Genomic DNA, 17,137 nt, shown 5'->3' with positions numbered 1-17,137 from the left:
CGACCAATCTATCCAAAGGTTCTCTTTTACCCCCTCCCAACAAGTTCCAATTTCCTTTAAATCCTGCCTTACGACCTCCTCCTACACCATTCCGGGACGACCTGCTTTTCGTTTGGCCTTAGGTCAATGACCTGAACGAACAATCTTTGGCAATCTGTCATCCTTCATCGGCATAGCGTGTCCCAGCCATCTTAACCTTTCTGTCATTATAGCCGTGATAAAATGGGATAGAATCAAATTTTTCGTAGAGCTTCTTGTTCGATATACAGTCAGTCAAACTGGTACCCAAAACCAAGGCCGTATCCAGGGGGGGGGGGGGGTTACCCGGTTTGAACCCCCCCCCCCCCAAAAAAAAATTCTGACGGAGTCGAAAAGAAGTCGAAAATTAGTAAAACCTAGGTAAAAATCAGTAAAATTAGTCGAAAACTGAGTAAAAAATTAGTAAACCCCCCCCCCGAAAAAGTAAAAAATTAGTAACCCCCCCCCCCCCGAAAAAAAGTCCTGGATCCGCCCTTGCCCAAAACTATCAGTAGGCAATTCTTCAAAGAATTAGCTTAAGCTTAATTCAGCTTAAGTCACAAGGAGGTGAACAAAAACAAGGACTATACCAAAGCATAATTTACACTATTAATAACAAATGATTACTTCAAAAGTCCATTTTTCTTAGTCCCTATTATAAAGAGAAAGGGGAAATTATCAATCAATGAGTAACTACCAAAAAAATTTGGAATTTTTTCTAGAAAATAATTCGTAGATCAAAATCAACTTTGTATTCCCTTTTAGATTTTATTTGTTTTTATTATTCTTGCTTGATTTTACAAATACATGGTAGAATCATGAAAAGTGTTCCAATACTTTTTTAAATATTCCAAAAGTTGTCAAAAATCAAACATCCCAGTAAAAATATATGATAAATAAGTGAATTATTTATTTCCTCTGAGATGAGATTTGAAAGCTTGGTCAAACATAAACATTCTTTTTAGTAGCAATCTATCTTTTCAAATTAATTTGAAAAATAATTTCACAATCTCGTGTAACTTCTTGGATGTTTCTGTAAATTTCAATTACAAATTAAGATTTTTGAGAGGTTTATTACGTAGATAATTTCGTAAATCACATTGGCTTGTCATCACAAAAAAAAGAGAAGAAAAGCAAGAATGGAATTTTGTAAGCCCAACGAAAATACTGAATGAAACAAAATGGATATTTCGAAACTAAACTAGTTTCTTAGTGAGAACTCATTGTTAATCGTTTGGAATTTGGGTGAGTGCTGGCCTTTTTTAGTTAGGGTTATTGGTTTTTATTGGTTTTAATTCGTTAATTTTTCATATTACCTGTCATTTTCTTCTGCGCTGTTGGCTTTTTGATTCTTCCAGCTTAGGTGTTGTGTTTAATTTTGATCTCCACTTTGTTTGTTTTTGTCTTTTGTTTTTATCTGAATTATTAGATTTGCATTTTCGCTCAGAAAAAGTGAAGAAGGGAAACAGTTGTCTTCTCGAATTATCCGTGTTCTTTCGTCCAGTATTTTCGTTGGCCTTCTTCTCTTTTGTTTTTTGTCTATTATGTTTAAAAAATAAACACAAGATTTGCCCATTCATGTTTTGTTTTTAAGCAAAAGCAATTTTTTTACCTTGGTTGGCAGTGTTTTCCCTTCACTAAGAATGCTTCCTTCAATTGACATAACATAGACTTTTTGACTTTCTCCATCTGCAAAAATTACTTTTTCTTTTCCTGAAAACCTGGAATATTCAATCATTAAAGGAGAAGCCTAGTTAAAACCAATACCAGAGAGAAGTTAAACAGCAATCAAACAGTCTCTGGTTGCATAACTGTAAGTAAAGAACGACTTGTGCTAATTATTACCAAAACTCTGAAAAACTTAATTTTAATAACAATAAAAATATCAAGAGAATTTCCTGCCTATGGTAATTTCAAACATACGAAGTTCATCCAATTGTTTTTGGACTGCTTGAGGACTGCTAGAGTAGCAGTAATCGCAATTTCTCAATAGACAGTAAGTCAACTCATACGCTCAACCTGTGAACACGAATATCCCTTAACCAAGGAATTTTACAAGAATAACGTGCATGAATACTACAAAACTGAAAATATTATGAACACGCTATAAAAATCTCAAGGTTGGACAAATAGACACTTTTTCGTCAAACTTCCTTTAATATTTTGACTAAAGCTCATGCAGTAAAGAAAAGGGGAAAAATGGGAAAAGATTATATACTTTCAGTAAACCAACTTTAGATTTATAAACTTCTCATTACTATAGTCTCTTGTATCAAACAGTTCGTGGTAACGAACTGTAAGTTAGGCTCACTAGTAGCCGAAACTTTAAAAATCGTGATACAAATAGATGCATCAAAGAAAAATCAGATTTTTATGCTGATTTCAAATATATAAGTTTCATCAAGTTTAATACTACCCATCAGAAGTTACGCGCGTGAGAAAATTTGCCTGGTTTTTGGAAAAAGGGGACACCCCCTAAAAATTATAGAACCTTAATGAAAATTACACCATCAGATTCAGCATATCAGAGAACCATGCTGTAGAGTTTTCAAGCTCCTATCTGCAAAAATGTGGAATTTTGTATTTTTTGCCAGAAGAAAGATCACGGATGCGTGTTTGTTTTTCTTTTCTTTTTTTTGATTTTTTTCTCAGGGGTGATCGTATCGAAACAGTGGTCCTAGAAAGTCGTGAGAGGGCTCATTCAAACGGAAATTAAAAGTTCTAGTGCCCTTTTTAAGTGACCGAAAAAATGGAGGGGAAGTAGGCCCCTTCCCACGTTCATTTTTCCCCAATGTCACCCGATCAAAACTTTGCGATAGCCATTTTGTTCAGCATGGTCTAAAATATAATAAATACGTCTTTTACGATGACTTAATCCCCCAAAGTCCTGGGGGGGGGTGAAAGTTATGAACTTTACCCAATGTTTACATATAGTATTGGTTATTGGGAGGTATACAGATGTTTTCAGGGAGGATTTTTTATGGTAGTGGAAGTCAGGGGTTATGTGGGAGGATCTTTCCATGGAGGAAGTTTTCAAGGGAGTAGGGACATTGCTATGAAAGGGGCACCGGATATCCTAGCATTATTTAAAAAAACGATCAGAAATTAAATTAAAAAAAAAACAAGTTTTTCAACTGAAACTAAGGAGCAACACCAAAACTTGAAACGACCAGAAATTATTACGTATATGATTGGGTTTGCCCTCTTGTTAAAACCTCGCCCTTTAAGCCAAAGATTTTTGTAGTACTTTCATAAGAGCTATTTATTCTAATTAACGTCCTTTGTGATTAAGGGGTCATTTTTAAATAATTGGAACAAAAATTCGAACTTTAGCTTAAAGTGGGTGGTATTGACTAGGGGGCGAACCCCCTAATATACGTATTATACATACATGAATATAGAAGTTCGTTACGCAAGTGAATTCGTAAGTTAAGTATATTTATTACTAATAAAAACGTTCGTAAATAAAATTAAACAACTTCCAAGAAAGCGAACCAAATAAAAGTAAAATTAATAAGCAAATTTTGTTTTAATTATTCATGTACGGTGAGCCAAAATCAAAACCTGCATTAATTCAAAAACGTTCAAAAATTAAATAAAAAAGCATGTTTTTTTAACTGAAAGTAAGGAGCGCCATTATAACTTAAAACAAAGAGAAATTATTCCGTATATGAAAGGGGCTGTCCCCTCCTCAATGCCTCGCTCTTTACGCTAAAATTTTACTCCTTCTCACAACTCTATTTTTTATAACAATAAAAAGCTTTTGCGTAAAGAGCGAGGCATTTAGGAGGGAACAGCCCCTTTCATATACGGAATAATTTCTGTTCGTTTTAAGTTTTAATGTCGCTCCTTACTTTCAGTTAAAAAAACTTGTTTTTCCATTTATTTAATCCATTAAAATGGCACAATCTTTATTATGCTGTTGAGCCATTGTTAATTGAACATACCCTTTTAAGTTAAAAAACGTGTGAGTTTGAATTAAAATTAATTAGTGAATTTAGTCACTGTTTAATTGAATAACATTTTAGTGCCTACTTCAGGTCAAACCAGCTTATGATCATCAAAGATAGGGTCACGTGAATTCTACCAATTCCGTCGTATAGCCAACTAAAGTTTGAAACGGTCGCCAATGCGGCAGACTTCGGCCGTGTTCTTAAAGCGGTAATTTACCTTATGCTGATAATGAGTCAGTAAAAATCATTGATTTGTCAGTAAATTCATTAGTCTTGTTGGATAGGAGAGAAGAAGACGAAAAATACAGAAGAAGACAAAAGAACCACAGAAGAGGGGGGAAGGAAATCACAAGAATGAGAATAGCAAGAAGAAAAACACAGAAGACAGAAGAAACACAGAAGAAAAGAAGAAGAAGAAGAAAATCACAAGAATGAAAACAGTAAAAAAAAGAGGAAAACAAAGACAGAGCAAACACTGAAAAGGAGAGAAGAAAAGAAGAAGAAGAAGAAAATTACAAAATGACTATAGCAAGAATTGTTTGAATTGGTTTTGTGAAAACCTACATAGCCGTTTATAGTTTTTGAATTGAGAGAAATCGAGAATTTAATTTTTACAGTAAAAAGCCTCAATATGCAGTCATGCAGTCTTAAGTTGTTGTGGGCGCCAAATACAGCAAAAAATAAACACGAGTGAAAACAAAGCAAACAATCTAAAATGGTATCGTACCAAACAGCTCAAAAAAGTGAAGCTTTCCTTTGAATTCAGCAAACAATCTAAAAAAGTATGGCGCCAAACAGCTCAAAAAAAGAAAACCTTTCCTTTGAATTCAGCAAACAATCTAAAAAGGTATGGCATCAAATCAGCTAAAAAAAGGAAACCTTTCCTTTGAATTCAGCAAACAATCTAAAAAGGTATGGCACCAAACAGCTCAAAAAAGAAAAGCTTTCCTTTGAGTTCAGCAAACAATCTAAACAATATTTGAATTCAGCAGACAATCTAAAAAGGTATGGTACCAAACAGCTCAAAAAGTGAAGCTTTCCTTTGAATTCAGCAAAAAATCTAAAAAGGTATGGCACCAAACAGCTCAAAAAAAGAAAAGCTTTTCTTTGAATTACAGCAAACAATCTAAAAAGGTATGACACCAAAACAGCTCAAAAAAAGAAAACATTTCCTTTGAATTCAGAAAACAATCTAAAAAGGTATGGCACCAAACAGCTCAAAAAAGAAAAGCTTTCCTTTGAGTTCAGCAAACAATCTAAACAATATTTGAATTCAGCAGACAATCAAAAAAGGTATGGCACCAAACAGCTCAAAAAAGTGAAGCTTTCCTATGAATTCAGCAAACAATCTAAAAAGGTATGGCACCAAAACAGCTCAAAAAAGAAAAGTTTTCCTTTGAATTCAGCAAACAATCTTACAAGGTATGGCACCAAAACAGCTCAAAAAAGAAAAGCTTTCCTTTGAATTCAGCAAACAATCTAAAAAGGTATGGCACCAAACCAGCTCAAAAAAGAAAACCTTTCCTTTGAATTCAGCAAACAATCTAAAAAGGTATGGCACCAAACAGCTCAAAAAAGAAAAGCTTTCCTTTGAATTCAGCAAACAATCTAAAAAGGTATGGCACCAAACAGCTCAAAAAATAAAAGCTTTCCTTTGAATTCAGCAAACAATCTAAAAAGATATGGCACCAAACAGCTCAAAAAAGTGAAGCTTTCCTTTGAAGGTGTAGTTGTCTTTAGGAATCAACACATTGTTAATGTTTGCATTGTTACGGACGAAAAACGTTGTAAAATTCAATTAATTAATTTTGCTTTATTTATTTTTATGGTTCATTATAATCACGCTTACGAAAATGTGGTATTGCCCTAGAAATTTCATATTTTGAAACAACCAAAAGAAAATCATAGAAGATCGCGGTCTTCATATATGAACAGATCTAACATGGGTTCAGGAGGCGGGGGGTGTTTTTATTTTTATGTCCTTCATGCTTTAAAGCATGGATCGGCAACCCACGGGGCAAATGCAGCCCGTGAGGCGCCTTGGTGCGTCCCGCAACACCCTCGCCCCTACGATCCTGACGGACCATATTACACACCACAGGAATATACAACGGAGTGAAAGGGGGCACCATCTTGCATTTTGCCTTCTAGTATTCTCGAAAAAAACCATAAACGGCATTTAGCGTAGTTAGTTTGATGTTCAACCGTCCAGAAAAATTATTTTGGACGAAAAATTATTTTGCAATTTTTGTTTTTAAGTAAACCTACTTCAAAGTTTGGGAAATACCCCCTAAAGAAAATTTTGCCTTTAGATTTTCTATGTTTATTCTGTTTTAGTTCGGTAAATTTTAGTGTCTGTGGTACCAACTGAAAGCCAAATTATATGGTCATTATATGTGGTCATCTTGTGGCAAAATATTCAGAAGAAAAAGGTAATGCTTGATTTTATAGATGGATGTCATCTGCATATAGTGGGATAGGAAAAAAATGGTACACACTGGGACATATCCTAGTATGTACCAGATGACACCCATCAGCAAAATCGAGGGTAATTTTTTTCTAAAGATAATTTTGATCAAAAGGGTATAAGTGCATCCAGGTTGTCAGGAGCACAGATACAATGTCTCAGGAACAGAATAAGGTATTAAGTTTCAACTTTCAGGGAAACAAGAGGAGTATTAAAACTAAATCAAAAGGTACAATACATATGCAGACTATCAAAAGGGTGTATGTGCGCTATTTCAGGAAAAAAGGGAGGTACGTTGGAACATTCAGAGCATATTATTGAGGATGTTGAACTAAATCAAAAGACAATATGTCCATCCAACTTTGTCATAAGGGCATATTACAACATATTAGGAACAGATAAAGGTATTAAGTTGAAACTTCAGGATCTGTTGAGGAGGATTTGTAACTAAATATGGATGTAAAAATGACCTATCTGCAATATATCTGGACTAGTTAAGGTTATTAAGATGAAACAATCAGGGGACATTGCAGTGTATATTGAACAAAATCAGACTGCACTATATGCATGCAGATTGTCAAAAGGGCATATGAAGAATACCTGAGGAACAGCTAAAAGCAGTAAATTGAACCTGCTTGTGACTCTGCAACTGCAATTTGTGACTACTTGCAACTGCAAATACTTGTGACTGAGATTGACTGCAACTACAACGCCAACTACTTATAACTACAATTGCCAGTGCATGTGACTTTGACTGCATCAACTACTTTGCTATAGCAAACAGCAAGACAATACCTCAGAACTGGAGCATTTTCAAAGAGGCAGGGGTAGACTGGCTGGTAGGCTTTCAAGCTCGAAATCCAAAACTGTCACTACACAAGCCTGAACCCATAAGCTTGGGTCAAGCAACGAGCTTTAACAGTGTCAACATGGGAAAGTTCTTCTCAAACCTGAAGTCAGATATAGAACAGCTTCCTTTGACTGGATGGATATTTACAACTGTGACGAAAATTCTTCGACCACAGTTGACGTTCCTCCTAAGGTGTTTGGGGAGAAGGGTCAGATGACAGTGTTAAGGCAACATCCTCAGAGAGAGGTGTCCTTGTGACCATGGCCGGGACTGTTTTTGAAAGCAGTCAGTGTTTACCACCTTACTTTGTATTTCCAAGGAAATATTTTCAGCCTCACATGCTAATTGTTGCTCCGGCAAACTCAGCAGGTGGAGCTTCACCATCACGTTGGATCAATCAGGATCTAATTTTAAAACATATTCATTACCTCAATAGATGTGGACGACGCCAAACGTCGGCCACAAGCTCTAGCTGTTAGATTTTAGTATGTACTTTCCTTTCAAGTACCAATACAAAGAAGCAGCAGATAACCGGATGTTGTCTAATCCTGGGAAGACCTTGACATTATATGACATTACTTCTTTTGTTAGATTAAGTTTTCGTCTATTGTTCACCCCAAATAAATTACAAGTAAAATGCAACAATAGAAATCTCATTGATTGTATTAACTACAATAAATGACGTAACATTATACATTAACTGTTTATTTTTTAAACCTAAAATATTTGTATATAAATATTGTAGGTATATTCTAATCACTACAGTATACCTACAATGCTACATTACAGTATAATGTCATGTGACCTAAGTGCGGCCCACGTATCCACGTAAAATGTTGGCCCTTTTACAACAAAAGATTACCCACCCACGCTTTAAAGGAACGATGCAGCACATTTTAAAACTAAAAGTAAACTACAAAATCTTACAAATGTGCTGGCAATCAAGTCACTGAACCCATTAATCTTTTTAGACAAGAAAAAAAAAAGAAAAAAAAGATGCAAGCATGAACACACCGGAAAATACAAATAAGAAGTAGGGCCCAACTGATATTATCGGACCAATATGAGACTGAAAACTTACAATTACAGAAATGGTACGACACACGAATCGTCATTCTAGGATAAAATTTCAAACCCATAGAAAATGAGACCGGAATGGACAGTTGGGACAAAAATAAAAAAGAAGGGTTACTCTTTATTGCCCATGTTGCAGCAGATTGCAGCAAATACATGGGTGGGGTCAACATGGCACGATCGCATGATCAGCTATTATAAATTTGCGTCACGTGCAACAAAACGGACTATAGGATTCCTTCACTACTTGTATATGCAGCCTGCTCAAACGCTTTAATAGAAATGCACTCCCATGAAAAGAAAAGCATACTAAGCTTGAATAAGTTGTCTTTTAGCGATTCCAGGTCACTGAGTCTCTTCTATGTATGCAAAGCTGCGAAGTGGATGAAGGTGGTGATGGTGAAACAGAATGCTCTGCTTGATTTAAATAGTATCAACCCCTGCCTCCAGAAAATGTAAGAAATGCTATTCATCTACCAGGTGAAAATCGTCAAACAAATACTAAGAGGTGTTGCCTTTCTGGATGTTGAATGAAGCTGAAGACAAATGGATGTTGAAAGAATGACGTTGAATGTTGGATGAAGACGAAGTGATGATGTGCCAAATACGAGCTTTTTCTTTGCTTTGTTGGGGACCGGAACTGCGTTTGTTCATTTTGCAAATAGATATGTTATTCATTCCCTCTTATATTTTTTGCTAAATGAAATCAAAATGTAGTTTAAGCGTCTGCTTGATTTACTTGGTTGAGAGTCAATGTCTGCGGAGGTGGACATCCAATATTGCGGAAAGAGAGGATTAGGAAAAATTTGGTGCCAGATATGAATTCTCTATTTTTTTTTATTTTTTTTTTTCATGCTTTATGAGCAAAGATTTATGTATATAAACCAGCTTCATCTATGCCAGTATACAGGTAGCGCAAATAAACTGACTGTCAAAATTCTCCTTTATTTGTAGGATTACACAAAACCAGAGCTGTACTGAAAACACAAATCTAAGCAAAAAACAGAATAGTGCCTTAGAAGCTGAAAAATCACTCAGTAGCCTGCACAAAATAACAGACTAATTTATAATGCTCTCAATGCTGATACCAGGAGTGGTCATTTAAAAAGAAATAATTCAAATATTTCACTTTTACACTATCCAGGGTTTGTAGCCAGCACCCTTCATCCCCTCCCCCATCAAGATATTTTAAAATAAAACTAAAACAAGCATTCCGAAACCAAATTATTGGGCAGGGAATTACCTTCGAAGCATATCATGATTCTCATTTTTTACATCTTCGTGATAAAATAATCATACCATACATTGCGTAAGAGAAAATTAATGTTTTTCCTTTGAAAATTCCATTTCACACTTCAGGAGTAAATTAAAGGCAATTTACGGTAAAAACGGGTTTTCGTACACAATTTTAATTTTATATCTGACAGACGTAACTTTTTATCTCAACTAAAGGTACATCCTTGTCAAATGACATTAAACAGAATAGAAAGAAAAAAAGTGTGAGAGAAAAACATATAAATGTAGAAGCGAATGCTTACTTTGCTTTTGAGTTGGAATGCCACTCAAGGGAAGCAACTGGTGGAAACATTTTGGGCATAACTCTTAGCAATGTCAACGATACTGTGTCCCAAAGCTCTATTGGAGAATCTTTGATGACTATGATAAAAACTTTCCTGAAATATAGAAAAACATGCAAAATACTTGAAAAAGAAGCTAGAAATTAAATAAATAGATTATTTATTCTGTAAATAGCATCGTGCCCAAACAGAACACAGAGAGAATTAAGTTCGCAGTGGTGGAGAAATGAGAGCATAAAAACAAAAGTTTTAAAAAGAAAAAAGGCTTTGAATCGGATTCAACCTCCCCACTTCGGGTTCTCTTTGATTAACTGCGCTTTTTTTAGGTGGCTCCTTCAGAACCGTTGATGGTGCATAGGCTGTCAACGAAAGCTCATCACTTATCCCTTAACGGTGCTGCAGCGTTACTTTTTTTCCTTGATTTTATGACAAATAAAAACATGTAGCTCAAAACAAAATCGTTATCAGTAAAGCTCTACTCCTGTTTCTGCTAATTTCTCTTCGTTTTAAGTCTGACTTGGTTATTTATTGAATTTTCAGTTCGTCCTGGGTTTATATATATATATATATATATATATATATATATATATATATATATATATATATATATATATATATATATATATATATATATATATATATATATATATATATATATATATATATATATATATATATATATATATATATATATATATATATATATATATATATATATATATATATATATATATATATATATATATATATATATATATATATATATATATATATATATATATATATATATATATAACTGAGGCAAATTCCAGCAGTTGAAAGAATTATCGCTTGTAATGATTAAATGACATTGTGAAAACTAAAAAATGAGCACAACGGGACGAGTGTTTGCACATCCGTGTCAGTACATTGAACCGATGAAGTACTAGCCACATTTTTGAATTGTTTTGAATTTTGCTAACAGATTTGCTTGACTGTTCAAATTTTATTTAAGCTATAAAAATAACAATATGAAGAGAAAAAGGTAACATAAATATCTATTCATAGACTGTCAAAGAAAAAAGAAATGACATGGGATGCAAACTCCCTTATAAAGTAACAGTATGAAATGTGACGTTGATTGCCAAAAAAGTAGCACAGCCAAAAGTTGATTGCTGTGCTAAAAACATTCTCCAATTTCAACCAACGAGGAGGTTTAAAGATGTGACGTAATTTTCCAGCCACAGTAAGATGGCTGAATCGTGTTGATGGTAGAAACAATAACAATGAATCTCTCTGTAGGTGGGTAGGGACCCAAAGATTCAAAAAGTACATTTTCAGCCCAAATTTTCTAGCTTTCAGGAAGAGGACCTCCAATAAAGAGAAGGAGAAGCAGGGGCGTCGTTTGGGGGTGGCAAGGGTGAACAGTTGCCCCCCCCCCCAATAATGTGGAGAAAAAATATTATACATCCCATGCCCTTTGATTATCCAGATATGGACCCCTCTTGCCCCCCCCCAATAAAAATGCTGGAGATTCGCCCCTGAGGAGAAGGAAATAAGAGGAGAGAGAAGGAGAAGGAAAGAGAAGGAGAGAAGAAATAAGAAGAAGATGGAAATAAGAGAAGGAGGTAGGAGGAGGATTGTATCGTCCCTTCAGTTTGAAAACTATTTCTGGACTTAGCTTGCAGTATGGGTGCTGCAGGATCAGAGCTTCACTCTTATTGTACATTATAAATATTGTAAGTGCAACACAAAAGCCCAGATTTATGTGCTTACTTGCATATAAGGGAGGGGGCATCCATTAATATTCCATTAATCCATTAATAAATAGATCTGTTTGAAAAGTTCCTCTTGAACATGGTGAAAATAAATTACTTTAAAATTCATTTTGATATTTCTCACCCCTTCAACAGCAAAGTATAATCACCTACGGAACAAGTACTGACAAAACCTATCCTCTCCACACAAAAAACTGACCCTTTGTATACATATGCGAACCTGGCAAATAAAACCCGTAGTTACACAATTCATCCCAGTCACTCGGTATTTTGACTCGGAGCGATTAAGTAGTACAGCACTTTGCGGCTAGAGGCGCTGAGGTACGCAGGGTCACTTTTGGAGAGTTTTGTCAGTACTTGTTCCGTAGGTGATTATACTTTGCTTCAACAGGAAACATTTGTAAGGATATACTTTTTTCAGGCAGGATTATCATTCTCGGAGCATTATTACAAGAATGTCAAACACTAACGTTAACAACAAGGTTGAGGAGGGAAGGTGGTAGCCTCCCTTACATGTAAGTAGATACTGGGTCAAACAGGTCGCAGCAACAAAGTGTAATTAAAGAGCCACCATTGTCAATAGAAACCAGAAATCTAAAGAAAAAAAAACAGACGTAACAACAGAATCTATGTTTTATGCAGCTGATTCTAAATATTTAAAACTCATTAATGACAGATTTTTCATCAAAATTCAATTGCAAAATAAAATCTGCCTAATTTTTAGAGAGAGAAAAAATCACCCCCCACCAAAAATAGGTTCAATCCTTATGTAAATCCAAGAATAAAACTCAGCATGTCTGAGAGCTCTATAAATACTATCTACAAAAATATAAAAATTTGCATTTTTCGTGCTTGCTTTCTCCCCTCTGGGTTTATCGAGCCAGTAATCGTATATTGTCAAAAGAGGGCTCTTTTAAACAGATATTTTAAACCCTAGTGCCCATTTCAAAAAATAAAAGAGCTAACGCAACAGAAAATTTCTCGTGCGTGCGACTTCAGCGTACAATACAGTCGTTTTTGGCTAAACAAAGCCAAAATGTCACCAGCCTGGAATTTTTAGACAGCCAATTGGCTTAAAATGGTTGAAAAAATAACATTACAGGCTCTAGTTTCAAAGGCTATACTATTCAAAAGTTTTTTTCAGAGGAGGGGGGGGGTAAAAAAAACTTCAGAAAACACATAAAAATTGCTTATATTCATTTTTTTTCATGTCTTTACAAGTCGGAGAAACATTTCAGGAGGAGGGTCAAACACCCTAACCCCCCCCCTCCTGTATACATCCTTGCTGAAGGTTAACACGATCGCTGCGTTTTAATCTCTAAAACAGACAAACCTTGAAGGAGAGACGCGTATGATGATAACAGGAGGTTCTGACTCAGCTTCTCTCTTCAGGGGTAGATGTTCCCCATTTTCAAAATTAGTATAGACAATCTCATTTTTGAACCTACCAGAGTTGCTGCTAGACTCCGATTGTGAATAGCTCAAAATAGATTGATCACTTGTCCACTCGATTCCTCTAGAAAAAAGGTCAGTTTCTGTAAGCTTCATATACCTTCTAAACAAGAAATTTGTCAGAAAAATCGGAGGATTTACTTACATAACATTAAACTCAAAAAATTTACAATTTTTATTTTCATTGCTATTAATAATAGTTTCGACTCAGCTGAACCCTTCAAAACTAACCAAATATATAATTCAAGCATATTGATTTCTTTAACATTTTTACACTGTTGAATAAAAGATTTTTTTAATAGAATAATTGGAAAAAAAATTTGAATTTCATGAAAAAATAATATCAAATTTTTGAAAAATAGTTATTAATAAATCTGAAAAAGAGGACATGTGCACAAGATTAAATTAAATAAGTATTAAACTAATACAGTGAAAATATAAATAATCAGAGAGGCAGCTAGGGCCGTTTGGAGAAACAATTCTTTAAATTCTATAAAATTAAATGTGTTAAATCAGGCGAGACCACACACTAAGATTAGAGCTCTGTTGTAACCAAATAAAAATGGCAATTAAGAACTGAAGTAAAATTTTACCTAGTGACTGGATTCGATAATCATTTACAGAGAGTAAAAGAGTAAGTATATTTCTATAGAGTGAATTTAAAGAATGAAGTAAACTCAATACAGTAAAATTTATAACGTACATACTATAAGTATTTAAAACAGGGTATATTGTAAAAGAAGAGAGTATAAGTTTATATGACCACCCTTTAAAAAAAAAACCTTATATACTCCTAGGGCATAACTTACAAACCTTGCCCTGAGGGCTATAGGGAGGGTTTAATCTTCAAATACATAATGACTGGACCTTTCAACTACGCTGGACAAAATGGCTATCTCAAAATTTGGATTGGTTGTATTTGGGGAAATGATTAGTGTGGGGGGCTGGTTGCCCCCCAGTCACTTTCGAACTTAGGTTTTATAGAGTAAATTTAAATTAAATCTACACAGTAAAGCTAATAGAATATAATACGAGGCTGTTGGTTCTTATTTTGGCTGAATGATGCTAAGAGCTATTTAATGCCTCCAATTGTTAAATAAAGGATCGGCTTGAATGGATTACTATAGCCCTCCGTATTTTAAGTAAGCAGTAATTAGAAATGGGATAGGTAGGTATTTGCATTCTAAAATTCAAATTCATAGCCTCCAAAGTTGTACAAAACACACACCCTTTCATGTGCCTACGACCAGTAGCCTCCAAAATCAAACAGTTCGTGGTAAAGAACTGTATAGTAAGAGCGACTCGTCTCAATAGTAACCGAAACAAAAAAAAAACGGTATCTTGATACCAATAGATACATAAAAAGAATCATATTTTTATGCTGATTTTAAATATATAATTTTCATCAAGTTTAATTTTACCCATCAAAAGTTAAGAGCCTGAGAAAATTTGCCTTATTTTCTAAAAAAGGGGAAACACCCCGTAATTCATAGAATCTTCGTGAAAATCACACCATCAAATTCAGCGTATCAGAGAATTTTAATGTTAAGGTTTCAAGCTCCTATCTGCAAAAATGTGGAATTTGGTATATTTTGCCAGTAACACAAAAGCGTTTCCAGTTATCACATCAGGAATTTTTATGAGGGAGCTTAGGAAATATAGGACTATCCTTTCTTGTTGTGATTGGATTCAGTTAAGAACCTTATAATGTTTTCAAATGTTGTGCAAAAGACAAGATAGAATTTGTTTATTATACTCCATCATCCTTTGAGTGAACATTAATTAGAAACGGGTTAGGTTAGACCTTGGATTCCAGAGTTCAAGCCCACAACTTTCAAAGATGTACAAAATACACAATTTCGTTTAATATAATTTGCAATATAATTTCGTTTAACACAATTTCGGCAAATGTAATTGGCCTTTTACCGGCGGCCATAAAAAGGCAAGAAAATTCGAAACATGCGAGGAATAGCTATAGAGGTAGCAAATATATAAGAAGCAGCATTTATAGAAATAGATATTTTTCACTCCGACACAGTTCTATTTTCACTCCGACACTTCTATTTTCACTCCGACACAGTCGTATTTTCAATCCGGCTCAGTTCTATTTTTCCTCCGATACAGTTCTATTCTAACTTCGATAGTAGCTACTAGTCTTTTTTATAAGTATTTATTTTATCAAAATCTATTGAAGACAGAAAAAGACGAGTCCCAAAGACGGTTAGTGAGGAAAAGCGATCATTTGCTCTTATTATTGTAATTAAATTGAATTACTAAGGATATATTAAAAGTAAATTATATACATTTACGTTTTAAAACATCTACATTGAAGTCATATGCATCTTAAAAAATTAGGAAAAAATCAGAAAACCAATTTTTAATAAAAAAGACCCCCATATGCACTTATACATATACAGGTTTTTGTAGTAGCAGGCGCTAAATAACAAAATAAACGTGGTTAGAAAATTAGCCAAAAAAATAGCTAAAAGATTTGGTTCCAAACAGATCAAGAGGATGTAGCTTTCATTTGAAGTTGTAGTCTTGAGACATCAACAGGTTGCTAATGTTTGAGTTTTTACTGGTAAAAAGCTTAGTCATTTTTGGCAAATTACTTCTTTTTTTGACAATTCAACGACTCAACACTAACGGAAATGTAGTACTACCCTAAAAACTTCATAATCTTAAAACAACGAAGAAGTTGTAGAAAATCTTGGCTTTCATGTATGAACGGGCCTAAGATCGGTCCTGGAAGTAAAAGTGTTTTATTTTTATGCCCTTTGTATTTTAATCCCTCTCATCACAAAACTATTAAAGGCGAGTTCCAAAAATTATTAGAATAGGATAATTATTATAATTTTAGGATAATATAATGAGGATTGTCAAAATAATTAGGATAGTTAGAATAATGTAATACTATAATTAGGATAACTAGAATAATAATTAGAATAAGATTTATCTAAGCCTCATCCAACTCACTTATTCGTACTTAATTGATAATAAATATTACAAAATGAAAAATGTAACAGGCAAATACATCCAGACCCTTATGAAGATAGACGATTTTCAGCAGTAGAGGTGACCCTATAACTCGTGACAGGACCACGTGGTCCTGTCAGCATTTTTAATGCTGACGGGGCTCCTAATATGGGCATGGAATCCCCTGGGAAATTGATTGCGTAATCGATTGGGAGTTTGGAACACCTGTGCTGTCAGTCATTAATCAAATTGTTTCCAGGCAAAGTTTAATAATGTCTGATAGGTACTGTCAACATTTCTCCAGAAATAGATCCAAGTCATTAATGTCTTTGCCTCGGAAACAACTCTTTTGATCGAACTCCAAAGATATTAATAACCAAACGCCATGGAAACAGTTCTCCAAGAAACATCTTAGCGATGAATTGTTTTAGCGCGGGAATCAGGTTTCTTATTAATTTGAAATGTGTTAGCGCAGAGATGCCAAAAACAAAAGGAACACGCTGAAATTACATTTAGGGATTATTTGGGCGAAACTGTTTTAGACAGGTTATGGAATTATTTCGGCGAAACAGTTAGAGACATTCTAAAAGAAGATTATACAAGAGAATTTGAGGGTGAAACTCTGTGGTCGTTATAATACACAAGTTTCATTTGAACAGTGTCGTGAGGTCCTTTACCCCAACCCCGAACGCAGCGCGCGGTCCTCAAATGTCCCCCCAGCACCCCAAGAGCCCCCGCCCCCCAAACGCCCTCCTCAGACCCGCCACGGTCCGCCTCTGGTCCTCAAAGGTCCCCCCGACTCCCCAAGGGCACCCCGGACCCCCAAAGGGCCCCCCGGACCCCAGAGACCCTCCCCCCGGTCCTAGGTTAGGCTAGATTAAGTTAGGTTAGGTTAAGTTAGGTTAGGTTAGGTTAGCCTACGTACGCGCGCGTACGTAGGCTAACCTAACCTAACCTAACTTAACCTAACCTAACTTAATCTAGCCTAACCTAACCTAATTTAATCTTTTTAC

General features: G+C 34.9%; 1 protein-coding gene across 1 annotated transcript in view; it reads right to left on the bottom strand.

Moving 5' to 3' along the window:
* The window catches only part of LOC148952798 (WD repeat-containing protein 11-like), a 311,667-nt gene that overhangs the window by 34,830 nt on the left and 259,700 nt on the right, over positions 1–17,137 (bottom strand). Inside the window, exons 11-13 of the mRNA XM_089087426.1 lie at positions 13,030–13,212; positions 9,901–10,035; positions 1,631–1,739 (exon numbers count right to left, since the gene is read on the bottom strand). Of these exons, the coding sequence (XP_088943552.1) occupies positions 1,631–1,739; positions 9,901–10,035; positions 13,030–13,212 (427 nt within the window). The remainder of the gene's footprint in view (positions 1–1,630; positions 1,740–9,900; positions 10,036–13,029; positions 13,213–17,137) is intronic.

Source organism: Artemia sp. Qi Xiang Cuo, chromosome 4, assembly GCF_049724085.1.
Source record: "Artemia sp. Qi Xiang Cuo chromosome 4, ASM4972408v1, whole genome shotgun sequence".
NCBI classification, from domain to species: Eukaryota; Metazoa; Arthropoda; class Branchiopoda; order Anostraca; family Artemiidae; genus Artemia; species Artemia sp. Qi Xiang Cuo.
This window is presented reverse-complemented; position numbering and strand designations above follow the sequence as displayed.